Raw genomic sequence first — 27,828 nt, 5'->3', positions numbered from 1 at the left:
CACCTGCACTGCTACCTCCTGTCAGCTTCACCTAAATATCGCCTTCAAAACAAGCCTACCCTGACCTACTCATATAGGAAATAAAAGTTTTAAAATGGAACAGTTGTCTTTTTTTTTCTAATGTATTTGCTTTTCTTTCTGGATATTTATTACATTTTGAAGAAATGACTTCACCTGTTTTTAAAAGTTCGAAAATTCTTCTTTTAAATACATAAAGATAGTGCAGTGGTTAATACAGGCTTTGGGCTCATACAGACCTGGACTTGAATGTCCTGACTGCCACTCTGCAGATGTGTAGCCAGGGGACATCTCAGCCTCAGTTTCTTTATCCGTGAAGTAGGGATAGCATAGCTTCCACCTCTTAGAAAGGTAGTGAGGATTAAATGACTTTATGTAAGTAAAGACTGTGAAAATGACAAAGATCCATGTAAATATTGGGAATTATTGAGAGATGGTCCTATGAACCACATGTACTAAAAAAATAAAATAAAATACACTGGAGTATATTTGTATCCTGACTTACTGATCAGAGTCCTAGAAAATATTCTTTTCAACTATACTCAACCTGGAGTAGACAGAAAACTTTCAGCAAAGCAGAAAGGACTAATTCTAGGAAGGAAATTATCACCCCGAGGGCACAGCAACAGCCTAAAAAATATTACTGGGGACACGGCAGAGTAATTGCCAACCAGTGTCGTCTAGGCAGTTACATAGTACAAAATCCTAATTCTTTGCTCTTTTTGCACTGACTTGAATTACTACAGACTTTATTCTAGTCTCTAAGGAAAGCATATGTGAAAAAATCACATAGTATTTCAAGTATCTAGATATATATATATATATGTTCATCAGAAGAGCTTTAAACTTTAAAACCAGCTATATGTCTGATTATCTGAGATTAGAGACCTAAATCTTTTCATATGTATTTTTAACCCAAAGCGTTTATACTTATTTCTGTTTTTGTGATACAAAATAATGATAGTTGGCTTAAAACAATAACTTCTCCAATGTCTCGACAATTTTTGCTTGCGTTCATTCATTTTTCATTTGGTAGAATAAAATGTCCTCATCCATGACCTCAAATCCACAAGCTTGACTGATTTCATCAGAGGTTACACCAGAGGTCTACTCTGCCAGGCAGAGATGATAGACCACCTATAAGCTGGCACTAATGAAAACCACAAAAGTCTGAGATTTACCATTACATTATGTATCTGCCTGTTCAGATTTATTTGCAGATCCCACTGTAGTCAATTTCATTATTTCTAAAGAGAGAATCATATGCGCTTATGTTTAAAAGAATAACAAATTTCACTGAAGAGATATTATTAAAAACTATCATTTTGTGATTATACGTTAAAAATAATAATTGCACCATTATTAAAATAATAATAAACGATGACATAAGGAATAAGGAGAGCAGACAATGACGGCACAGTGTGACTTTGCCAAGAGCTTCTATTACCGCATGAGTAGAAGGCAGGCCCAGGGCCTGGGTGCTGATAGAGACAAACTAGGAACAAGTTACCCCCAATCCTACAGACTCACATGCAGTACCTGGAAAAATTACTGCCTGGGGTGAGGCAAATTTGGGAAAATATCTTCTATTCTTGTAGTGGGGTGTGTGTGTGTGTGTGTGTGTGTGTGTGTGTGTGTGTGTGTGTGCGCATCTGTGTGTGTATTTCCCCTTGGGAAACTCAGTGGCACATAAAGTTATTCAAGGTTTCCTTTGAAGTGATTATTTGCTAAAAATTGCCTTAGCATTTCCACATCGGATCGAGGATGTCATACACTCCTCCGGTTTTTCTTCACAGCTTTATACAACTTAATATTCAGGCTAGGGAAACTGGAAATTTCCTCCAGGTCAAACAACTCCTTAAATCTATCTACAAATCTATTTTCCTTCTCCAGCCTGAATTTCATGGCCCACAGGATGATGGTGGTTTCTTTGCACAGATGGTCAAAGGTAATGAGGAGCTCTTCCAAGAAAGGATGAGCGTAGACCACATCTGCTGCCAAAATATAGTCAAAATTATTAGAAGACCTGGGGAAGTTTGTATCTAAAGCTACTCCCCAGGAGAGTTCTTTAACCTGAGGCAAATGCTTGCTTTTCATTTTGGTGTTTCGGGAAATATTATATTGCAGGTTTCCAAGTAATTCGGGTAAATCTGTGGCCGTCACGTGAGCACCTGTGAAGCAAAGGATAGTAGAGAAAGTAACCCTCATGAGATAAGGTAGAACAATCAAAAGTTTCAAGCCAACATGCACTTTGCAATTCTGCACAGTTCTTCATCCCCTCCTAAAAAAATACTCATCAGTACCTCTACAGAAAAAGGGAATCCCATTCAAATGGATGCAGAGCAGCTATATGCCTCTGCTTGAAGAAAAAAAAAAAGAGAGAGAGAGAGAGAGAGACCCATGGTACTTTTGTGCACCATTGCATTTTTTATGTTCTCCTGGTTTTTGTTCTGGTATGTTTTGCTGTTACTATTGTTTTTGTTTGCTATTTATCTACTACATACCAGGAGAAAAATAATCGAGAGAAAGAGAAAGTCAAAATATTTGGCACCCTCATTGGACCAATGAGAAGTCATTGATGGAAGAATAGGTACCTCCCTAAAAGAATTCTGAGCCTCAGTCATGTAAGACCAAATGAGTGTATGTAACATCAGACATCCTATAGTTGAACAGGAAGTGCTCATGTGAGAAGTGGAGGGAAGAAAGAAGACCTTTCAATGGCATTCACTGAAAAGTATTATGACATCCATGCTATGCCCAGGTTTTCAACTTGGCCCATCACAAGTGTAAATCTTCCCACCAAAACATGCTAAAAACCTAGTCACAACGTGTGTATAGTGCTCATAAAGCTACCACTCATAGATGAAGATGTAAACAATTTCCAGATAGAAGTGAATAGTGATGGGTTTTTGAGGAAGAAATACGGCAGAAGCAAATTTGTAGAAATTTGGTCACTAAAGTAAACTTTAAGCAGTAGCAAAGGCTAAAAATAATCTGCAAATAATCTAAGATTGTCCAATTCTACAGCATCAGAAAAGCACAGACCAGGTAAAGAACAAGAAAGCAGAAATGGAAGAGAAGTCTAGTTCAGCTCAGACCAAATCAGAAGCCACTCCTCAGCTGCAATATCACAAGTCTCTTGGCATCAATTGTATTTTGTGAAAATATTAAAATGGGAGGGGAATATGCCTATCATATTGGTACACTCACAGAGATATAAGCCTTTACATTCTACTATGGGTGGTACTATCATTTTCAACAAATCTTTCTTAAATCTCAGAGTAAGGAATATACCTTTGCCCATATTGAATGTAAACTCTCCCTTATACTTAATATCTTTGTGCCTAGAGAGATAAACACTGCCACTTTCAGAATACTGACTAAACAAAGTTTCTATATTTTAATATTTGTTTCAAGTTAGACAAGCGGACTCAAGGGACCAATTCTTTTTAATAAAACGACTCCCCAAAGCACAAATTCTGCTCCTAAGTAAGGCTTTCAGGTATAAATCGAATAGTTACTCTGACTTATCCTTACTAAATGGAATAGTGACTTTGGAAAACAATATCAGGACACAGCAACTTCTAAAAAATATATTTGGGAAGACTCCAAGAGTCTTATAAATCTCTAGTATTTGAAAGTCATAAATTGCTAAACGTTCAATTCCTCTCAAGATTTTAGAGTGGCAGGCGTGCACTTCTGAAGATCAAGGAAATCAGGATGGATCTGGGTAGCACACATCAGAGAAGGAGCTAAACTAAGGCAATGAGATACATAACAATAACAAAAAGACTGAACTGAAACAGGCTCAGGCATACATTAAAAACTATCACATGCTCAGTTGGAAAAGATGCTGGTGAGAGAACTCAGGGTCACAATAAAAAAGAATGGAGATAGGCCAGGCGCAGTGGCTCACGCCTGTAATCCCAGCACTTTGGGAGGCCCAGGTGGGCGGATCACCTGTGGTCAGGGGTTCGAAACCAGCCTAGCCAACATGGCGAAACCTTGTCTCTACTAAAAATACAAAAAATTAGCTGGGCATGGTGGTGCGTGTCTGTAGTCCCAGCTACTCGGGGAGGCTGAGGCAGGAGAACTGCTTGAACCCAGGAGGCGGAGGTTTAAGTGAGCGGAGATCGCGCCACTGCACTCCAGCCTGGGCGACAGAGGGAAAAAAAAAGAATTGAATGAACTGAGAAAACAAATTCAAGGACAAACACCTGAAAATAGAAGTAGACGTGTGATTTTTATGTGATTTCTAATATTATTTCCCTATTCTGACACGTGCTTTTTCATAAAAGCATAGCACTTCAAAACTCAAAAGGAATCTACAGCTACATGGGAACACTGAAATGGCGCTAAAATCTAAAGTGCATCTGAATCAGCAGCAATAGAATCTGCCTCTGCCTGGTATTTCACATTTCTCCTCTTGCAACCAGAATGCTTCCGTGCACCTCTTATTTAGAACACTTCATCTGAGGCTTGTCACAGTATTCCACAAGAAGAATTAACACAACTTAATGCAGAAAACTATGAAAGAGACCGGAATTAACACAACTTAATGCAGAAAACTATGAAAGAGACTGGTAAGGAGACTTTAAAATCTGTAGTTTCTAGATGAAGGCCATTCAAACAGTTAAGGAGTCACAGATAGGCGCAGGTCATAGTACACTGGATAGTGAAACAACTAATATTTGATCATTAAATTCTCTGACACTCCCTCTATTCAATCAAAAATATCTGCTTACCAAGTAAACTTGCCACAATGGAGACTAGCCCTGTTCCAGCTCCAATTTCAATCACGTTTTTGTCAACCATATTATACTGCTTTGCATTTGTTTCCAGGAAATAGCATAGAACAAGGGCCTATGAAAGTTAGAAAAAAGAAAAAAGGGATGCTTGGCAAGTAATAACAGAAAGTAAAATTAAATTTTATTGGATAAATATGCTGCTAATGATATGATATGTATGCGTGCACATGAGTACGTGAGAGTACTCATGTGTGTACCTGTACATCACTCCAAAAAATATCAACCAAAGTGCATCCTCTCCTCTGAGAGGTTCAACATTTCTGCTAGAAAAATTCCTTGAGGATTATTGAGAGGGAAAGAGAAATAAATAAAAATGTGGAGTTCAATTGCTTAGGTTTGATCATTTTTAAAGGAAGCAACTTCTGATAATACTAGTCATTTCCAAGTGGTGTGTGTGATTGGGGCAGGTGGGGTGGTGGGTCCACTACTCTTCATGGGACAGTTGGTAAAGGATTGACGGTCTTCGAGGACATTCTACATGTGAGACTCATATAGATTTCATTGTAATCGTTTAACTCAAATGGAGCTAATAAAAGGGGAAATAAAAAAGTTTACTGCTCTAAACTCTTATTTTAAAAACTGAAGAAGTAAACAACACCCTGTATTAATCCTACAAATTTCAAGAAAGTCAGAAATAGAATTAATTGAGGCCCAGCGTGGTAGCTTATGCCTGTAATCCCAGCACCTTGGGAGGCAGAGGTGGATGGATCACTTGAGGCAAGGAGTTCAAAACCAGGCTGGCCAACATGGTGAAACCCCACTCCTACTAAAATTACAAAAATTAGCTTGGCGTGGTGGTGCACGCCTGTAGTCATAGCTACTCAGGAGGCTGCAGCAGAAGAATCGTTTAAACCCAGGAGGCAGAGGTTGCAGTGAGCTGAGATCAAGCCCAGCACTCCAGCCTAGGTGACAGAGCAAGACTCTGTCTCAAAAAAAAAAAAAGAAAGAAATAGAATTACAGAATTAATTGGGAGAAATAATTTCCCAGTCACATAATTTCTAAAACATAGTACTATTTGAGGTCACAAAGAAGGAATATGGAATCTGTTTTCTTCTTCCAAATAGAACATAATAATGAACAAAACTGGCTGGAAAAATAATTGGAATGTAACAAATTCTGTATGAAATTATACCGATGGCCAAACAACAGCACCATAACAATCCATGGCCTCAGTAATTCGAATCTCATGACCAATAAAATGGAAACTTTCCCAGGAAGTAGTTGTTATCAGAGTCGGAATAAAACATCTTGCCATGATCTCTGTGACCACCTGCTTGTCATCATAGTCTTCTCTGGTCTCTGAAAGGAAAAGAAAAAGGTAATGGTTGTATAAGTAAATCCATGAAAAGAGAAAAGAACTTGATGGAAATACAGCATTTCTGCTTAGTCTAAGGAACTTCTGAATATTCAGTGACTTTAGGTGAGAAATAATGAGGTAAACTATTTGCAAATGACTCTCAATATAAGCTAATATTTCCATTCATCAGGGTGGCAACATCTTTCTTATCTTCATGGGAGTTCAAACCACCATTATCTACTTCTGCAATGCTACACGCATCAAATAATAATTGATGTACTTTTTTAAAGCAATATATTTTAAGAGCCACCAATCAGTTCCTATAGAATAAGAGAGAGATTGGTGATGGAATATAAGAACCCACCTCTTCATATTGGCGTCCCAATGCAATTCTAGTTGTTCTGTGTCCCAGGCACGGTGCTGAGTGATGAGTATAGTAGCTAGCCAAATAGACATGGTCCCTGCCTTGGAAAAATTGGAAATCCATAGACACAAACATGTGGTATCTCATGGCATCCCTATGAAGAATTGTTGGATTGGATGAAAGTGCTTTTCCACAGTACTCCCAAGGCTCTTGGCTTTGGTGCCCACCTGGATAGACATTTCTAATAAATGGTGTGTTCTCAGCTTTGCCTTGATGAACAGTTCTGTCAATGGTTTGACTAACTGATGACAATACAAGTATTATAAAATTTTCAGAATATATAAACGTGATGGGGACAACAAGTATAATAGAAAACTAAATGTGAAGGAAAATGTCTTCAGTTATAACAATGGATTAGTCTTAACAATGTGAAATTTAATAAAGATAAGTCTAAAGACCATATTCAGCCTGAGTTTAGCAGCACTGTGTAGGGGGTGGGGACAGATAGATACATTTACTTGGCCACAAGCTCAATATGAGTCAAAAGTTTAACATGACCATCAAAAAATCAGTGCACCTAGCCCACATTAAAAATATAATTTTCAAAATCAGGGAGGTAGAGGCTTTATTTTACACCAGTCAGATTATACTTGTACATCCAGTTAGGGAAGGCCCACTTTAGAGGGACACTGAGAAACTGTAGCAACTGGGAGGTGAGAAATCTTGAAACCTGGCCTTATAAGGACAGTTTTGGGGAGTTCAACATGTTCATCAAAAAGAAGAAAAGACCTGAGTGAACACAAGAGTTTTCAAAATTTGAAGGACTAGAAAATAGAAGGTTGGGGTGCATGCGTGTGTGTGTGTCTGTGTGTGTGTCCTGCTTAAAATACAAACAGAATCATGTACTCCTCAAAAGCACTCCAATTTAACCATATCCACAGGAAGGACCCAGCCTACCACCCACCTCTACCACTACTGCAAACATTGACCCTTGACAGAGATGCAGGGGAAACAAAGAAATAGAAATTTGGTATTTTTCAGTAAGAGCCATCTCTTCTAATATTTTTCACTGTACTTCACCTTAAACAACTGTATGCATTCACATTCAGGAAGAGCTCTAAGAACCAAATAATATTGGAAACATGTTTTATTTGAACTTTAACTTCCATTTCACTATATGCACTTGCCTTGCTAAGATTGGGGGTGCAGGGGGAGGGCAACATTTGCTATGGAAGTTCTTTAGGGAAAAGTAGAGAACGTTAATTGCTTCCTTGGCCTTTAACTGAATTTGTCCTCTTGGGCCTCCTTGTATACTACTTGTAAATGTAGCACTTCTATGACAAGTCACCTAAGGTATCAGGGATTAATAGATGTTAGAGTACACTAAGTCCCAGGAGCATCTTCGAAAGTTCCAGTCTTTGATATAAAAACTTTGCTGGTGAATATTTACTGGTACAACCTGACATCTTTGACTTTGCATGTTCTTTTAAAGGTAAGTTGGCCAGATTAGTGCTCCTGTCCTAACAACTGCAGAGGGATAACAAATGAATTCCTAGCTTTTGACTGTGTCCTTCTGAAAAAGAGTTACTTCATTCTAAGAATGACCCCATCTTTACCTTCATATGGAAATGAGATTTAAAAATATATGAATATATTATAATGGAAATTACTTACACTCCTAAAACAAACGACCTTCAAAGAGATTTCATGAAATGAATATAACCACTACTAATTGCATATACACTTTAAAAAGAACACAACTATATCACTCATAAATGGTAATGCAAAATTAGTTATACACCTAAGATGATCATGTAACACAGAAAACATCTGGTTGAATAAAATTTAATTGATAATGCTTTATATTAATATTCTCTTTTGCATTTAAATATTATATGAATACTACAAGCATCCAACAAGAAGTAACCTTCATAAATTAGCATAATTTATAGCATGAAACCCAAATAAACTAAACTTGGCTGCCTAAAATGATTCGTCTAAAGGGGGATATGCTCTTTGTTAGTATCATGCTGATAAAATCATAAAAAATTCTTTTAGAAGAATGACGATTAAAATGCAATTTCTTTATGACAAGGAAAAAAATAATTTGTCTAAAAGTGTAAAATTTCAAAAGCAAACATATACACATAAACACACAATTATTTCCATCTTAAAACATTGGTTGCTGTTTTCCAGTGTGAACTTCTATTTCAAGATTTTGAGGTAATAGTTTTTTTGGTTTTTTTGTTGTTGTTTTGTTTTTTGAGGGTTTTGTTTTGTTTGTTTTGTTTTGACAGAGTCTGGTTCTGTCACCCAGGCTGAAGTGCAGTGGCACAATCCCGGCTCACTGCAACCTCCGCCTCCTGGGTTCAAGCAATTCTTGTCCCTCAGCCTCCTGAGTGGCTGGGTCTACAGCCATGCGCCACCACGCCTGGCTAATTTTTGTATTTTTTTAGTAGAGACGGGGTTTCACCATGTTGCCCAGGCTGGTCTCCAACTCCTGATCTCAATTGATTCACCCACCTCAGCCTCCCAAAGTCCTGGGATTAGAGACGTGAGCCACTGCGCCCGGCCTTGAGGTGATAGTTTTAATGGTAATTATGTATGTAAATCAAGACATGTTTAATATTAAGTTCTAACAATAACACCACCCATTTCAAGGTTGATAATAAGAATCTCCAAATTAGAATGTAATGGAAAGAGCTGCCCTATTATAAATGCATCCCTACAGCAGCCTTGTTGTAATAAAAAGGAAAAAATCTATGCTCCAAATAATTTACAAAGAACATGCCCCTTAAACTGCATGCTTATTTAGTTGTTGAATATGAGCCAAATATTGAGAAGACTGGTGAATTAGTAGATACTCTGGTTTTTAAGATTTGAAGAGCAATTCCTACAAAAATTAATAGCATTGTCATACAATGGAATTTTAATATACATTTCTGAAGAATAATTTTTCCACATATATTCTTTCCTCATTATCTAGCACTTAGCTCCTAGGAAAATAACAAAAACCAGATAATATTATACAAGATTCTGTACATCGACTTCCCTATATGAAAAGCAGAAAACTTCTGATAACTGTATCTTCAGATAAAAGCTATCTACTATAGTTTTAGAACATTATTTTATTGGTGAATTTAATATTAAAACACAAATATTGGCCGGGCGCGGTGGCTCATGCCTCTAATCCCAGCACTTTGGGAGGCCGAGGTGGGTGGATCACGAGGTCAGGAGATTGAGACCACGGTGAAACCCCGTCTCTACTAAAAATACAAAAAAATTAGCCAGGCGTGGTGGCGGGCGCCTGTAGTCCCAGCTACTCAGAGAGGCTGAGGCAGGAGAATGGCGTGAACCCGGGAGGCGGAGCTTGCAGTGAGCCGAGATTGCACCACTGAGCTCCAGCCTGGGCGACAGAGCGAGACTCTGTCTCAAAAAAAAAAAAAACACAAATATTAAAATAGGTTGTAAATAAAACACAGTCAAGACAGACTATTACAATTATGTTGCTATCTTGGGCTTATCTATTTTAATGCTTTTGATACAAAAAAAGTCTTAACACCATTTTCCTGCTATTCAGTCTTTGCTGATAGTGAATAACATCTACCAGGTGCTCTTATTCTCCTGAGAATTAAAGGGGTTTCAAGTATAAGGTGAAAAGTAGCAAGATTCTGCCACATTATGATGATGAATTTTAAGAGGAAAATTCAACAGTGAATTAACTTCAATGCTGGCCTTCAGCAAGCCTTCAAAAATAGAGGCTTTGTCTATATTCTTCTATACCTTTAAGGTCAATAATAGCAATAATAAGTGGAAGGACCAGATCACAGAAATGCATCCCCCACCAAAAAAAAACAAAAACAACAAAAAAAAACCCAACTCTTTAATAGCTTTGACAAGTGAATTCAAGCTTCCATTTGAGGGCTGTCATGAAAACCTGTCAGCAAAATTTAAAGTAAAATCCCCTCTATTAAATGAAAGAAACTGTCATTCAAATGAATCTTCTGTTCAAAGATGAATGTCATGTGCTTCTTAGAAATGCCTACAGATTAAAAAAAAGAAGTTAAAGATATTTTCAAATTAGTAAATAGTCACAGGCTTAACTTAAAAGACAGAATTCTGAAAACCTTAGCAATGCCAAGGTCTTGGACCCTTATGTTGAAACCAATTCTTGAGAAGATTCTACAAATATTCTCTGTCTGCTGGTCTTCTTAGTTTCAAGAATGTACGGAGGTTGTAACTCTAATCAAGTAAACCAAACAATGCTACATTTTGTCGTTACAAAAGAAAGAAAATGCATCTTTTATTGAGATTGCTTAGGATGCAAGTGGAAAAACAAAAACCTAAATTAGTTGTACTACAAGTTTGCTACTGGGATCACGGAAGGGGCAGACAACTAAACAAATGTCAATACCTTGATAAATGCTATAAAACAGGTCTTTCTAAAATGCTATGGGAAGCACCACTGGTTGGTTGAATCAGGAGAAGCATCATAAAAGATGAGATATGTAAGCCCAGGAGCTGTTAGAAGATCTATGGAGCGAGGGTACAAGGCTAGGGGTTTGGGCCAGAATCCCAAAAGACACAGTTTCTGACGCCATAATCCCCAGTGTTGAATCCTGAAAGATCAAAACTCCAAATACATAATTCTGATAAAAATAATTCTAAAAGTTCTTTAAAACATATTTACATTTTTAAAAGAGTTTAGAAACATAAAAACACAACAGAACACTTTGTGGGCTACTTTATACAATAAAATTGGCAATAATAATATACATAATTTTGCAATGATAAGCACTCAGGTGTGCTACCCACAGTTACACGGGCATAACAGTTATGAGTAGAAAAATCGTGTTCATAAAGAAATCACTTATATAGTTTGGTCACTTGAACTATCCTGATGAACAACCTAAGTCTTTTGATGAAACTGATCCAAACCTACAGTGGAGCTGCAGGCAGTGGCTCACGCCTGTAGTCCCCGCTACTCAGGAAGCTGAGGTGGAAGCACGGTTAGAGCCCAGCCTGGGCAACATAGTGAGACGCCCCTTGCTAAAAAAATTAAAATTAAATACCAACAATGAGTCACCACCACATATACAGTTGCCTAAAGAGCTGAGATCTTGAAAAATGTTATCTTTCACAAATGCACATGCAGAAAAAGGACATCCCTTTATTTATTGAGGAAGTTTTAAGGTTTTTACATATATATACACAATGCTTACACACAAAGTCAGTGTTATTAAAATGCACTTCCATGGAGTCAAATTTGCAAAAAAAAAGTGCATAAAACAAATTAGAACTCTCTAAAAGCTCATACAATTTATACCTCTAGATTTGGAAATGTAAAGATGAAACATGTAGCATACCATAGTGAATTGTAAAAAATAATGCTGATGATTTAAAATGGTGAGGAAAAAAATTTAAAAAAGGAAAAAGAAAAACAAAACCTTCCCAAAGAAACTAAAAAGAAAATTCAACATATGAAAAAGTGTATTACAGGGATAAATTATGGGTAACTGCACGGAGCTAGCCCATAAGAGCTGGCCGACTTCCACAATAATTAACTGTATTCTGAAGTCTTGCATGGAGATGAGTAACTGTTTCTTTTCTTTTAGGACATGGCTCTTCTTGAAGAATACATTCACACTGATTTTCTACATGATGCTGCTCTTTTTGAAATTCTAGTTTGATTCAATATACACTCACATGAGCATTTCCTATTAAATTTCCTATCTTCTGTGTCATGCTTCTATGTTGTTTTGGGCACATGGAAATCCTTTGCTCATGTACTCATATACAGACCACAGATTTGGCTGAAACAATATTGGTGATCGAACAGCAACATCATTGGGTGCTTTCTTATCCTACCGTGCACATAGTTATTTTAGAGTCAGTAACTTTGCTGGCTTCATCAGGCAAATTCAGCTTTAACTCATGAAGAGCTCCTAGAATTTCATCAGCTAGAAGGAATGCCAATGCAGACAAATAATGCATTATAAACTGAAGTTTTCCATGTTACTATATTCTACAGGCAATCCATCCATCTGACTTTTCCGGCAAATGTATTGGGCTGCATGGAAAAAGAAACTGTTGGTAACACCTTGAAATCCACCTTTAGAAGTTTTGATGGCACCTAATTCCAAATCTATCATTATGGTTTGGAAATTCAATTAGATGTAAGGGAGTTTGTTCTTTGGGGATTTCAACATTCAGGATCATGCATTTGGGATTGTGTCTTTAGGGATTATAATCAGCATTACACAAGGTGCACGCAGGGGAACTATAGAAAATAAGCCTGAAGAAGTAGGTTGGAATTAAATTTATGTGCAACATTGACCTTTGTTCTATAAGGTGAGGAGGAGCTAATAAAGATTATTAGAACAGGAATTGACATGATCAGATTTGATATTTAAGAACTACATCTGACAGCAGTAGCTGAAGAACTGGTGACCTTACAAGCTAATTAGAAGATTATTGGAACAATCTAGATGAAAAATGACAAGAGTCTAAATGAAGGCCTTGGGTCAAGGAGCCAAGTATGAACTTGTGTGCTTTCGAAGTGGTGGTATGTCTCCCCTAGGGGCAACAAATGACATTCAAACTTGACATTCAAATCTGAGTTTTGAAGACATCTGAAGTAGACTGGTATATTCAAGAGTTATTTTTATTCAACATGTAGAAAATTTATTAGTCTTATCTGGAAGATAATTATTCATGTTACTTGTAAAATGTTTAAAATGTGTTAATAAGTTATTCTCACATTAGTAATTATATGTGCTGTAGTACTCCAACTAGTATATTAAATATATTGCCTCAGACTGTAGTTTGATAGGTTTCTTAAAACAGTGGTAGAATTACACAAATTTCCATATATATTAATGCAATACTGTTTATAAAAACCATATTACTCATTAATCCAATTCTGCAAAGATTTATGAAGATGCTCCTGAAAATTTTTAATGTGATACCTTGAGTAGAACATTATATTAGGTCCTGAAGGGAGTCAACTGACTGATGATCAGAAATACAACATCATCGCTAATGAGCAAATTTAAGTCAGCCAATAGGGTTACATTATAGCTAATTCATTCATTCATTCACTCATTTATTAAGTACCTGGGCACTATGAAGGCAGACCAAGTGCTATATAACAGAGGTTCAGTAAAAGTGCTATAACAGAGGCTTCAGTAGGCAACTCAAAAATAGGAAGTTCTACCTCTCAGAGAGCTCAGGAAAGAATTATCTGAGCCTTCCTAATTATGAGTTTGTCAAATAGGAGAAGGGAAGACCTGTCATACACAGGAAATGACATGTGCAAAAGCCCACTGGCAAAAAGTCTCCTGACCAACTTTGGAAATCCTGAGAACCAGAATACAGGATAAATGAGGATAGTAGCACAAGGTAAAACACATTACACCATACTAAGTAGCCTTGATTTTATCCTATAAGAAATAATGAGGCACTGAAGAATTTTAAGCAGAAGACAAATGTGACAAGATTTGGATTTTTAAAAGATCATGCAGTGCAGGTTACAGTATGGAAAAAGAACTAGAGAGGGTAAAGAAAGGGAGTTGGCCCGGAGTGAGACAGCCAATTAGAAGGTGGCTAACAGCAGTCAGGAGCAGAGATAATGAAGACCTGAATCAAGGCAAGTGATGGTGGAAATGGAACAAGGGGTAGGGAAATGTATCAGGAATGTAAAGTCAATGAGATGTAATGATGAAGGGTGTGAAGGAAAGGGAGAAAATCAGGATGATTCCAGGTTTCTGGGTAGCCTGGGGCGTGATGTTGCCATTGACTGAGATCGAAAATATAGGTGGAAGGGCAAACCTGTAAAGGAAAATTATTTTAAATACATATTACTCTGGGTGTGCCACTCAGATTAAGAGAACCTGCCACAAGGAGCAGAGTTGCCCAACACTGCCCACTGCTGCACCTGTGGCTCCTGGGAGACCATGTTCCTCCTGGGGCTGCCTACTCAAGCCAGCCGGTTCCTGTTCCATATAGGACACTCCTCTAGTGGGCAACTCCTGCTCAGGGATTTTCATCAGCCCACCTGAGACTGTCTCAGAATTGTGTTGCAATTGGAGACTCTTCCCACCCAATCTGTCCTCTCTCTCCTCTTACGGGCACTGGACCCACATTGGGCTCTGAAGGCTCCCCTTGCCTACTTCTGTTTTCTTCCTTATCCTCCACAAACATTTCCCCCAGTAAATCCCTTACATGCTTAGCCCCATTTTGGCATCTACGTCTTGAAGGCCCTAAACTGACAAGAGGTAGTAAGTAGGATGTCAAGTAAGCAGCTGACATGACAGACTTGAGGGTCACTGTGAGCCAGAATCACTGAGCCTTGGGCAAGGATGAATCTGCCCCAAGGCTGCAGGTCCTTAGGTGACCCTACTGTTCTATAACAGATTGCTACCTGTACTAACAGCTGGAGAGAGGCTGTTGGCATGAGGCTGGCAACATAGGATATTTAGAATAGTTAATGTGGATAAGGTTTTAGACACCTTAGATTATAATACAGCCTTAGAAACACATATAGAAGAATTTTTTAGCACCCACCATAGCCCTAATTTTAATCTGTGTATAAATAAGTGACATCCTACAATTCTTGGATCTTCATGCCAGTGTTGAAATATGAGCACTGAGCTATGGGTTTGCTCCATCCTTTCCAAGCACAGGATTCTAAGTATAAAAGAGTTAGCGCAGGAAAAGTCAGTATCCTTCAGTACTTGAGAACTGAGTGTTCCTCTACTTGGTGATGCCTTTCCAAGCAAATGCCACCTGATCTGCTCCAAGGGCACATCCTTAATTCCCTTAGCTCTGTGTGTGTGAACACATTTTTAAAGCTTTAATTGGCTATATAGATGATTACAGACTGTGTTTGTTTGTGTTGTAAAACATTGTAATGCTAGTTCCGTCTCAACCTTACCTTGAACTTCTTTCATTTCCTTTGTAATTTGCCAAATTATCTTCTACACAGTTGAAACCAAGAATTGTTACTAATGGTAATGATAATGATATAATTTTATTCATAAACCACACAGAAATTGCATCTTCATTCAAATCATCTAAATGGCTAGGTTCTCCAAGTGATCAACTTAAATGGTTAGGTTTGCAAGAATCGCTTGGTTAAACTATTTGTGTTAAAGCCAGGTAGGCTGCCAACACTGGGCATACACCCAGCTCTCTTGGCCTAAAGATGTGCTCTCCTAGGTAGAAGCCACCTGGAATGGCCAAAAACAGAAAAACCAGGACTATAGTGTTCAGAAAACATCTACAGTGTGTGCAGATAAGGACAGAACAAAAGAAATCAAGATAGTTAGATTTGTATTACAACCGCTCTACAAAAATATGGTAATTTTTCTAGTCTGTCAAGAGTGTATGTCTGTACTTTTGATCTCGAGACAATGAGGACAGTTATATTACATAACCCATGCAAAGTCACGCTTGACACTTAAGACTATATAAAAATGATGGTTCAATTTCAAATAACCACACTGATAGTAGAATTCAAACTTAATCTCCTTACATCCAGAGGTCAAATTATATTATGTATTTGCCTCTAATAAATAGTTAGAGGAATCATAAACTCAGGCTACAGATGTTTGTATAGCCTAAATTCACCTTTCATCCAACTACTAGTAAAAACTTATAGTTTTTACATAAAACTATTTTTATCTTTCTTACAAGCTTCTTATCTGAAATAAAATTTGCTTAGAAATCACATCATACATTTAGTGTACAGCACTTGAGGAAAAAATGTATTCCTTATTTGAAGATCAAAAACCCTGTACATGCTTAGTAAGTCTATATATTTAATTTAATCTATCAAAAGTATCTTTAACATATCATCAAGATCACGCTATAGTAATAGACTTAAACATTATTCAAGATGTTTGCAGGCTCGCAAATATAAACCAAGACATAATATGCCATTGATAAAAGTCCCAGCTCCATTTAAGACATTAATGAATACTGCAAAGGTGACACTTTATATTCTATTAGTTATTTGTCTTCTTAGAATTGGTAAGCTACATAAACATAAAATGACTTACCTTCTTGAGCTTCTGAATCCATCAAGTAATGAAATGATGGTAGGTGATATATTGATGTTTTCTTCATTATTTCTTGAAAACTAGACAGATAATACATTAAAATATCAAATGGTAATAATTAATTCAAAATATGTATGGAGTGCTTTTATATTTTCTTAATAAAGTTTAACTTCAAATACAGCAGACAAAATTATATTAAAATATCATATATTAACGAAGCGTGACTTAAGAAAGACCATCTAAACACTATCTAGAAGAAATTAAAATGAGAACAAAGGCTTCTGAGTTAGAAATTTTAAAAAGCTACTACAGAAAGAAAACATATTCTTCACCAGAGACTACCTCAGTTGTAACAAAGAAAGGCATCATCTTCATATTGACTAGTAAGATTGCAATCCTAAAATTTAAGAGGCGATTAAAACATTGAAAGTTCACTTGTTACCATCAATGCATCATTAGCACCTATGCAATGTCAAACAGCCTCACTGCCAGATAATCTTTTGAGCAGCGTCTACCTTAAGGAGTCCATACTATCACAGCCGATATATTTAAAACTGAAGAAACTATGCCTCTTGAATAGAGCAGATTATCTGAATAAATTTAACAGTTATTCAAACTAGAAAATAACAATTTGATATTTTACTTCTCAATCTGGGGTAAAATAACAATTGCAGTACTGTGAATTAATATAGCACTCCTTTCTTCCGAGAATCTGAAAGCACTTTTTACAGCCACCACATTTTCTTTAACAGCATACTTCAGCAAGTTAGAAGACATTATTCTCCCTACAGTTTGCAAATCAGGAAAACCAAGGTTAAATTATGTCACTGAGGCTACACAGCTAAAACGATAGCAAAAGTGGTCACATGTTTTGCTCCCAATTTAGATCTCTTCCATTAAAGAAAGACGTGTCTGCCTTAAGGCTGATATTTAAATGGAAAGCCTGGACATACCTAAACGAGTTAGCTGAGTTTCTAGAAGGTTAAAATGTATCATCCACAATTTTTGTTTTTGCTGCTGAGACCTCTGGTAGTGACTGAAAGGCTAGCATCACAGCACACAGTTTAGTACTACACACACTGGTAACGAGTCCAAGCAGAAAGGATTAGGATTCTGACAGCTGCAGCTCCCATGCCTCTGGTTATACAGCAGTGAGGCTGCAATGCCCGTAACTAAGGGGGCAGAAGGCTAGGAATATCCCATGTGAGTGTCTCATGAACAGAGCTAAAGGTGAATACAACCCACTCCCGGAAGTGAGTGAAGACTATTTGGAGGAAGTGATCCAGCTTTTATCTTGGATGCCAAGAGTTATTCTAAGACTCCGTGGCTATGACATTCCAGGAAATGAACGCTACATATTTTTCATGGCACCTATCTGCATTGGAACACTGTTTTTAGACTCCAACAACCATACTAGAATATGTGTAGCATTGCTCTGCACCCAGGAATCAAACTACCATGATTCCTTTTTATTCAGACTGAATGGGCAGGCTGAGAATATAGATCCACCTGTGCACCTGCCCAAGTGTATGTACATGTGCCTCTCAGAGGACATACACATTTCCCATGCCACTGGAAAGCTCCCTGATAGAAAGTTACAGAGTTAAGATGAAGCAATATTGGACAGTTAAACTTAGGAGTGTGACTACAGGTCCATGATGTATACACAGATGAATCGAGGTCACTTGAATGTATTGGAAGGGCTAGGAGTTGGGAAGCCTGATTTTAGTTATTCCTGCCTATAATTAGATTGTGATTTTAAGCCATTTACTTAGTATGTTTCTTGGTTTCATCATCTATAAAACAAGGATATATTGGCAGGGTGCCTTAGCCTTTGGGAGGCTAAGGCAGGAGGACCACTCAGCCCAGGAAATGGAGGGTGCAGTGAGCCGTGGTCACACCACCAAACTCCCGCCTGGGTAGCAGAGCAAGACTCTGTCTCAAAAAAATATAAATGTCTTTTAAAAATGATACAAAGGTCATACAACATATATTTGTGGGGTGAATATTATAGGTAAAAACATTCTGGAAAGTTCAAAATCCTAAGCAATGCGAACTATTATTCGTAAGCAGTTAATTTGGGGCAGAGAATACTCTCTCTTTGGGGCTTTTTTAAAAACAAAATAAATGACGAATAAAAACCATTGTCTTTTTTAAGGATTTTTTGGAAAGATCATGCAATCCTCACTGTTACATATCTTAAGAGGCAGAATCCCTAAATCAAGCATCTTAACCAACATGACTGTTTAACAACTACATACTGACTTCTGCCTCCAGCTGTAAATAGCTTATAGCAAACCCCAGCTTCTATTAAGAATGAGAAAAGCAGATTTTTAAACACACACACGCCCCACACAAACATACCTCTGTTATAAAGTATCAGAGAGCTGTCAAGGCAGCCACGAATTCCAGGCATTGCTGTTTCTTGAGGAAGCCAAAGAGAGAAGACCGCATGTAAGGATAGCAGCGGAGCATCAGGCAATCTCACAGAACTGTGGAGACAAAAGAAGAGTGTTTGTGGCTGCCAAGACAGCCAGATTTGTGGGCCCAAGATCCCAGAAAAAAGGGACAGAGAAGCCTGACACTTAGTGCTGACCATTCAGTCGAAGAATTGACTGATTAAGCTGTTTAGGGCAAGAGGCTAATTTTTGAAGCATTCAGTGGCAAAAGCAGATCCAAGCGCAAAAGACGAAACACGAGGGCACTCGTGGAAAGTGACTTTCCTGGAATATGGGTGAAACTAGAAGCTGGAGTCTTACAGAAAAAACTGCAAACTAGCCTTCAATCCACTTGGTCCTCGCTGGCTGCACTGAGGTGATCTTCCCCTCTGCTGCCTGTCCAAATACATTCTGGAATCCTCTCTAGAGGAAGATACAGGGTACCTCTAATTTTTCACAGACTGTCCAACATTCAGTCAAAATTTACCCAAGCATACCAAGAAACAGACAACAGAAATAAACTCATAGGTGACTTAGATATTGGAGTTATTCCACAGACTTTAAAGTAACTGTGATTAAGATGCTCAAAAACAGATGACAAGAAGTACACCAGAGAACTGGAATCTATAAAAATAAGTCAAATTGAAAAAAAAAGTCAAATAAAACTGAAAAATAACAATCAATGAAATAAAATATTCAATATATGGGTTTAACAGCAAGTATAGATAAAGCTAAACAAAATATTAATGAGCTGGAAGATAATCGAAAAGGCATATGATGGTCATCATCCTAAATAAGCTCCAGGTACACCAACTTGATGTGAACAATAAAAAATTTGTTCAGCTGCTGATTATTTTAAACAGGCAACCTCTTTTATAGGTAAAATAGCACCCTGGAATTTTGAGTTAGAAGATTTTGGTTCAGGCAAGAAGTTTTACCTACTACATGGGTAAATTTGGCAAAACTAGTTAATGTCTTTAAACGTGTTTCTCCCCTTGTAAAAGCATTATGTCTTGGTCACAGGGTTAAGAGAAAAAGAAGATATATCAAACTGTTATATAAATAGTGTTACAGACCAGGTTTCTCATGGTCCTGACCATCCATTTCCCCTTCTTCCTAGGCACATAGACGGGGTAGAAATTCCATTTCTGAGCGTATCCAACTGTGGCCATATGCTCAGCCCAGGTCGACAAGATGGGAGAAAAGCGATGTTCCTAGTCACCCTTAACATGATATTCTGCTTGCCCCGGACTTTGGTTCTTTCCCCTTCTGGCAGGATGCAATGCAGATGAAGTAATCACCCAGTACAGACCACTCAGGCAAGATGGCACCCTAGGGGTTGGCTGAACACAGGACTGAATGACCTCAAGGTGCACAACTGCTTCATCAGCTCAGACTGGCCAGACATGTTGAGTAAGAGAGAAGTAATGTTCTAGCTTATTCGGACCATTGTATATGAGCATCTTTTGTTACAGTGGCTTATCCTTTACCCCAGCTAATGCAGTGAAAAACAAATGTAAATATCTACTAAAGGCATCAAATTAAATTTGTTAGCAAGACTGTTATTCTACCTGCAAATATATATGCAGAAAACTCCCAGTGACGAGTAATTCTGAGAAATGAGAAAAACACAAAAAAAGTTAATTTTCCCCTCCCCTTGCCTCCAAAAATGTTCTGCTCCAAGTACCTCCAGAGAAAAGCATGAAGAAAAGATCTGAGTTTATGTGGAAATCATTGTTGACTTTAGAAGGAAGCTGCTGGAGAAGAATGATGGATGCAGAAGACGTTATTTGAAATTAGGAAAAAATAGTGTGCAAAGAAAAGCAGCTGCTGTAGTCCAAGTACTGGAGAAGTTTGGCTGGCAAGTCAACATAAATGGGAACCTAAAAAACAACACATCTAGGAGTCGTTGAAAGACTGCTGGAGATTATCTATTTGGATTTTGTTTTCATTGGTGAAGATTTTCAATTTGAAGGCTGAAGGAAAAAGTCAGGAAAGATGGAAATACTAATGATGCCAAAAAGACACAGACTTGGGAAGGTAGCTCTGAAGGCAGAGGACCCACGCTCAAAGTAATTGGTAGTACTCTCCTCCAATCGTTCTTAACTCGAAGCAAATAGGAGCTTGGGGGTTGTTCTTGGGAGAGGTCTCCACAGGAGCAGTCTTAAAATAACCTTCCCTGTCCACTCTGAACAAACACTGTGTCAACAACAATCAACCCCTGCAGGCCCCTCCTAAAGCTGACCCACCTACCCCAGTTCAACTCCAGCCCCGAGCCTCCAAATCCATTTACACAGAAGTCAGCTTCTGATAAGTGAAGTCTCGTTTAAAAGCCAAACATAATGGTACAGAGGTTCCCATACACTTAATGCTCACAGGTAGAATGATGCACACCATTTAGGTTTCCTAATTGTTTGCTAAAACCACAGCAAACATATTCAAATATGTTCCAGCAGTGAGGCTCCCTCCTGCTATGCTTTTAAGTGGAACCTGAGGGAAAACGCAAAGCCGTGGGCAGCAGGGCTAAACAGTTGTGTAAAACTGCCACTATTGTGGAATTAGAAACATGCACGTGTTTCTTCTCAGCTATGTCTGAATGTCAGAGGGAATGCCTATTGAGAGTGAGTGCTGATCAATAGAAATCTTTTTCATTTTTTTTACATGTGGCCAGGAAGGATCAGACATTGTAAGATAATGAAAACATGAAAAGACAAAGCCTGTGATTACAAGATAATATCCAATGATACTTGAAATATTCAACTAAAAAATACTAGAAAAGTAAAACATTAAAAAACAAATGTGAAATTAGCATTTGTATTTTTAAGAACCACACACTAAATACAAAGACTGTGCAAATAGTTAATTTTATTATGTCTTCGCGATAAATTCATTACAAATGGCTGTCATAACTAATTATAGAGGATACATATTTTTTAATCAGGTTTTCCTTTTTCTTCCCCTTGCACATCTTAGTTTCCCTCTTTTCCCTCTTTTCTTCCCAAACACAGATCTAGCGGTCACGAGAACCGTCTTCTCTTTCCCTCCATCATCACTATCACTAGAGCTGCTGGTGGTCGCACCTCCATTCTTCACAGGAGCTTCCTTCACTGAGTTCTGCAAATCTGAAGCACTGGTTTTTGGCTCTTTCGCAGCTCTTCTCCTTTGTACATTCATTAAAGATGAACTTTCAGCATCCTCACTTGAAGATCCATCAGATGATTCTGAGAGGCAGGTCTCCCCCAAAAATCCACCACATGTATTCTTTCCTTTAGAATCTGAAAGCCTCTTTCTTTTCAGGCTTGATGACTCTTCCAATGTATTTGTTCTGCCTCTCTTCTGGGTTTTTCCTTTTGCCTTATCAAGTAGCTCAAATTCTTTCTCCATAGCAACAGAAACTGCTTCTATTTCGCTGGCTGCTGCTTCTCTCTCTTTCCTTAGCATACATGTCACAGCTCTGTTTAGTCTCTGGCTCTTAATACGTTTAGCATCTTCTTTCTCCTGTTGTGCTAATCTAAAGAAGGAATCGATTCGGAGCTGTGTCTAAAAAAATAACAAAAGAATAACAATAATAAATCAGAGAAGTAAGTCAAGTTTCTAAACCAAATCAACAAGCTCAACCTTGATCACTCACGTTGGATTACTATGTCAGAAAATATTAATTCATTATCTCCCAAAACCCAGTTCTCTCCCAATGAATTACTGATAGTAATTTTCACTTTTTAAATCATACCTAAAGCAGTACTTGTACCATCTCTGTCAACTAAATCTTTAGTCCACATCTCAAATGAGAAATCTCTTCTTAAGATACTTAAAGAGCATTAAATATTTTTCTGTAGCTAAACATTTCATCTTCCTCAGGAGCGACACAACTTCATGGGGCCTGTTTCTAAGTCCCACTATATCTTTCTTTTAAAAACATTATCATCATACAATACCTTTGAGAGGCAAGTTCACAGTATATATTAGCAATTGTAAGAAATATTCTTGCCTTTTATTCAGCAAATTCACTTTTAAGAAGATATTCTCTGGCCACCGGGCACAGTGGCTCACACCTGTAATCCCAGCACTCTGGGAGGCCAAGGCGGGTGGATCACGAGGTCAGATGGAGACCATTCTGGCTAACACAGTGAAACCCCGTCTCTACTAAAAAAATACAAAACATTAGCCGGGAATGGTGGCAGGCGCCTGTAGTCCCGGGTACTCGGGAGGCTGAGGCAGGAGAATGGCGTGAACCCGGAAGGCAGAGCTTGCAGTGAGCCGAGATCTCACCACTGCGCTCCAGCCTGGGCGACAGAGTGAGACTCCGTCTCAAAAAAAAATAATATATATATATGGGTAAACCTATATGCCCAATGTTCATCACAGCATTACTATAAAAACTTGAAAATTAAAGGTCCAACAAATAAACTGAACTAATTATTTAAATCTCTTTCATGAAATATAATCTAGTCATCTGGAATTAAGAAAGCCACACAATACATAGAAGAAAATACGCTAATAAGTTGGGGGGAGGATTAGATCTATTAAGTTACATTTCGTATGGTCACAAATAAATGTAGGAAAATTTTTTAACCTAAATGTTAACATCTGTATTAGAGGAGGTAACTAATGAGTAGTTTTAATTCATTTTCTTCATTTTCTAATTTTGGAAAAATAAACACATTAAGTTTTAGAATGAAAAGGGAGATAAATATTACAACAAAGTTTATCTGAAATTAAGAAGTCACTAGACACTAAGCCAAACAGCTTTCCTTTTTGGTTGGTTTATAATGTTTCCAGTAGATAGTCATCCAAAAAACAAAGAGAAACTCGTAGAAATGTTGTCTCAGTTTTGTTCACGTTTTTCAAAATTATCCAAGCCTAATGAAAACAGGTTTAATTTAAATATATTATCACAAAAGCTACACTCTCATTTCTGCTAAGTGGTTTATTTGTACGTATGTTTTGTGGGTTGTTTCTAGTGTGGGCAAAAGCTTGTTTTGTGTAAGTCAGAACATACAGATAAAGCAAGAAGTACGTACCTAGAGGAACTAAAGATCATACAAAAGGGCTCCTTCCCCACAAAAACCTCTCCTACTGATACACAATAATGACTGAACTTCTACCTTTCAAGATTCATTTATAGACTTTAAAAATATTAGTACTTATAAAAACTTAAATGATCAGAATTGCTTTGGATTGAACACTTCCTTTCATTAAAAAATGAAAGTAATGCCCAAGGGGTAATGTATTTAGTCAGAAACACCTTAGTGTGAAATCAGTTATTAGACTGGTTTTTTCAAAGAAAAAAAATGAATATGAAAGGACTCCAAAGTTCAGCCCTAAGAGTGATCATAGAAAATGAAGCCAAAGTCTAACTTTTCTTTTTCTATTCTCTTCTCTCATCTAAATTATCCTAATATCAAAATGTCTGCTCTGTGCCCTAAAATAAAAGAGTTAACTGGTCTTTAACAGCTGTCAACCACAGCCTACCCTTCATCCTGAACTTAGGAAAAGGGTCCACCATGACTACCTGCTGCGCATCAAGTTGCTTTAATACAGGAAACAGAGATTCATCTGTCTTCGTTCTGTTCCAGCCGAAATACCGCTGACAAAATATGCATGCAGTTAAGACTTATAAATATTTTGAAAAATATTTAAACAAGTGATAAATAAAAAGGTCCAAAGAACCCATTCTTGATTCAATTCCCCGTATCTCCTAAGATTTTCCTATTTATAAAGATTAGAGTGCTAAAAGAAACAAAATAAATGACTCCAGCATAATCATCTGGCACTATGTCCTTTTCAATTCTCTAAAATAAAACATACTTAGCTCTCACTTTAGGACATCAAAGACTTGTGACTATGAAAAAAGGTTAACTGGAATAAAAACAAGTTTCAGATATCTTACCTACTTCATTAAAAGAAAAAATAAAATGTAGTTGGATTAATTCTAGTGCAAGTTTTGAAACATCTATCTAAATGATTACTTAAATATACACGGAAAGGACAACCAGTAATAAAAAGGACAAGATTAGTCATCTTTCTTTCTTTCAGAATCAATAATATTTAAGTATGTGGTTATATCTATGAATGCTTATCACTGCTTATTCAAACAAAGACCCTCTTTAAAACTAAGGAGAGGGGCCAGATGCAGTGGCTTGCGCTACTTAGGAGGCTGAGGCAGAAGGATCCCTTGAGCCCAGGAAGTGGGCTGCAGTGAGCTATGATTGCACCACTGCACTCCAGGCTGGGTGACAGAGTGATACATTGTTCCTTTAAAACAAACAAACAAACAAAAAACAACAACTAAGGAGAGGAAAAAAGGAGTGAAAAGGAGAACGGGATATTAAGAAAATGGGATTAATGGGATATTAAGAAAAAAACGATCCAAGTTTCTCTTCCGTAAGTTTTAAACCAAACACATATTTGACAAGGTGTTTCCTTCTCTTTTAAAAGCAAAGGATATTCTCTAATTTTGTCGAGATCAGGTTTCCCCCACAGAAAGGATCCCTTCGAGTCATCCACCACAGGTTTGAGGTAGGCCTCGGCAATAGCTGGGTTAGGAAAGCCAGGGGTGAGTTGCAATGTCCGTAATTTTTTTTTCACTTTGGTGTCATGAGGATTAGGTCTTATCTTTGGATTTTTTTGAGCTTCATGCCACCATTCTCTGTAAAGTAAAGGAAACACACAGCAAAGACATTACAGTTCATGCACTATGGATGAAGAACTAAACTTAGAACATGTAAACTCAAGTTCTAACTCAAATTATATGATATATAGAATATTTTATTAATTTTAGTACTATTAGCCACAATGTATAATGATGGCAAACATTTATGGAAGGCTTCCTCTGTGCTCGGCACTGTGTTAAATATTTCACATGCCCAATCATCACACAAGCCATGTCCTATCGTTACCCTCACTTCACAGAGGAGGAAACTGAACTCAAAAATAGGTAACTGGCTCAAGATTTCACAGCTGGAATTGGTACAGTCTTCCTCTAGAGCCCACACTCGTAATTATACCACAGAAGTTACAACTTCTCTGGGTCTCTTTCTCAGCAGTAAAATGGAAGTAATGTATCTGTATTATTTACCTCAAATCAAATACAATAATGGATCAAAGCATATTTAATAAAATGTAAATATGCCAAGAAAATGTTAAATTTAACAAATCTGTAAAAACAGATATATGTATCTGTTTTTAAAATTTAACATTTTATATATATAAATATATATGTACGTAAAACAGATAAATATATATAAAAACAGAGATAACTCTACTTAAAGTATGATTCCAGTTTTGGAAAAAACACATATATGAGAAAAGTAAACAGATATTTAAAATAAATAACAGTAACAACTATTATTTGGCTGTGTGCTAGGCAATATTCTACGTGAGAACACAGCCATTCAGTTTCTTCTTTATATTTTATTCATTTTTCAATGTTTTCCATTCTAAGCCTAAATCGGCCGGATAAGGACAGCGACACACTCTCGGACCCTCCTCCCATCACGAAGGGGGTCCCTGTGGCCTCCTCTTGAGCAGGGCGGCCATGGCTGACCAGTGTTGACTCAAGCCGTCCAGGCCTAGGGAGGCCCTCGCCACTTCCTGTCCCCTGGACCTCCTGCTCTTGGCTCCAACATGCTGCGAGGAAGCCAAGCTCACAAAGTGGCCATCCAGGTGGAGAGGCCCCGAGGCCGAAGCCACCTCATCAGCCCTGTGAGCCATCTTAAGGGGTCCTAGCCCAGCCGAGCTGTCCTAGCCGACATGGAACAGAGACAAGACACCCCCACGAGGCCTGAGCGAGCTTCAGAGGCATGTGCAAAATCAGTGACTACTGGTGTGTGAAGCCACTTAAGGCTGAAGGTAGTTTGTAATGCAGTAACAGCTGACCAGAAACATTTATACAATTAGGAAAAAATAAATGCCATCAAAGTTACTAACATAATCCTCACCAATCCATGTACTCAATGGAACCTGAAAAAACGCCTGCAGCTCAGGCTCCCCGGCTTCACAAGCTTGCTAGTGCAACATTAGGAACCCACCCAGACCGGCTGTCAGGGCCAGGGTCCGCCTCACCGATGCAGGAGTGCCATCTAGCGTTGGAAATGACTAACTGCGGTCTTCATTGTATTATAGCAACAAAATGCAAAAAGGAAAAAATAATTTTTCTTCATTACTTTTACAACATTTTTTCCAGGAGTGCACTGAGAGAATACCGATAATTCTCCTCTACTTTACTTGCAGATTTTCGTTTTTGAAACTGTAATCGTGACTGCCAGTTAGAATCAGCGCACTTGTGAGCTCATCAAGCCAAAGCTATGGTTACTCCTTCAAGCAGGAGGGCCAGGCACTTCACATAAAGATGAAAGGAGGAAGCTGTCTGTCAATCAGCTGAGCTGGGGGAGTGGAGGCAACTGTGATGAAACTGAAGGATTCATGCCCAGTCCAAGGCCGTGGGGTAGGGGAGGGGAACTGCTGCTGCTCCATGCCAGCTATTTTGGGGCTATCCAGAAATTTAAGCCCAGTATTTTCAGATCTCCTTTTTCCCCCAACAGAATCCATAATTTTGTGTAAAATCTCCCAAAGGTAAGTGTTGGTAGCCAACTGAAAATTAAACTCAAGAGAAGAATACACCGTGTAGTCCAAACCAAATGTGACTACAGCTGAATTCAACCTGCAGGCCCAATGCAGCCCCACTCTAAGAATGACTCACCAGCCAGGGTGCCCTCAGGAGAGGAGAACAGAAAAGAAAGTGAGGCCACATTCTGATTTTACTGGTTTCCCACCATCCTTCCTGCTCTTTACTCTGTATTCATCCTAAATGTCCTGAGCCAGGCAGAGCAAAGGCTGCTC

General features: G+C 38.0%; 2 protein-coding genes across 3 annotated transcripts in view; both read right to left on the bottom strand.

Moving 5' to 3' along the window:
* Nucleotides 1–826: 826 nt before the first annotated feature.
* Nucleotides 827–9,413, bottom strand: LOC116467545 (putative methyltransferase-like protein 21E). Its single transcript, XM_032151290.2, has 3 exons — nt 5,960–9,413; nt 4,764–4,881; nt 827–2,189 (listed from the first exon to the last, which is right to left on the bottom strand). Exons 1-3 carry the CDS (start codon nt 6,305–6,307, stop codon nt 1,786–1,788), a joined length of 870 nt encoding a protein of 289 aa, XP_032007181.1. The 5' UTR covers nt 6,308–9,413; the 3' UTR covers nt 827–1,785.
* Nucleotides 6,038–27,828, bottom strand: part of ERCC5 (ERCC excision repair 5, endonuclease) — a 46,276-nt gene continuing 24,485 nt past the window's right edge. The window contains exons 13-17 of one of the 2 annotated variants that reach the window (XM_032151276.2): nt 25,436–25,636; nt 24,500–24,584; nt 18,914–22,527; nt 16,550–16,629; nt 6,038–6,126 (exon numbers count right to left, since the gene is read on the bottom strand). In XM_032151276.2, coding sequence (XP_032007167.1) covers nt 21,925–22,527; nt 24,500–24,584; nt 25,436–25,636 — 889 coding nt within the window. In that variant the 3' untranslated portion in view covers nt 6,038–6,126; nt 16,550–16,629; nt 18,914–21,924. Of the gene's footprint in view, nt 6,127–16,549; nt 16,630–18,913; nt 22,528–24,459; nt 24,585–25,435; nt 25,637–27,828 lie in introns of those variants that run through there. The other variant, XM_032151277.2, reaches the window with a different exon arrangement.

The sequence above is a fragment of the Hylobates moloch genome, unplaced genomic scaffold (assembly GCF_009828535.3).
Source record: "Hylobates moloch isolate HMO894 unplaced genomic scaffold, HMol_V3 SCAFFOLD_4, whole genome shotgun sequence".
NCBI classification, from domain to species: domain Eukaryota; kingdom Metazoa; phylum Chordata; class Mammalia; order Primates; family Hylobatidae; genus Hylobates; species Hylobates moloch.
Note: the sequence above shows the minus strand (reverse complement) of the source record. Positions and strands in the feature narration are given on the sequence as shown.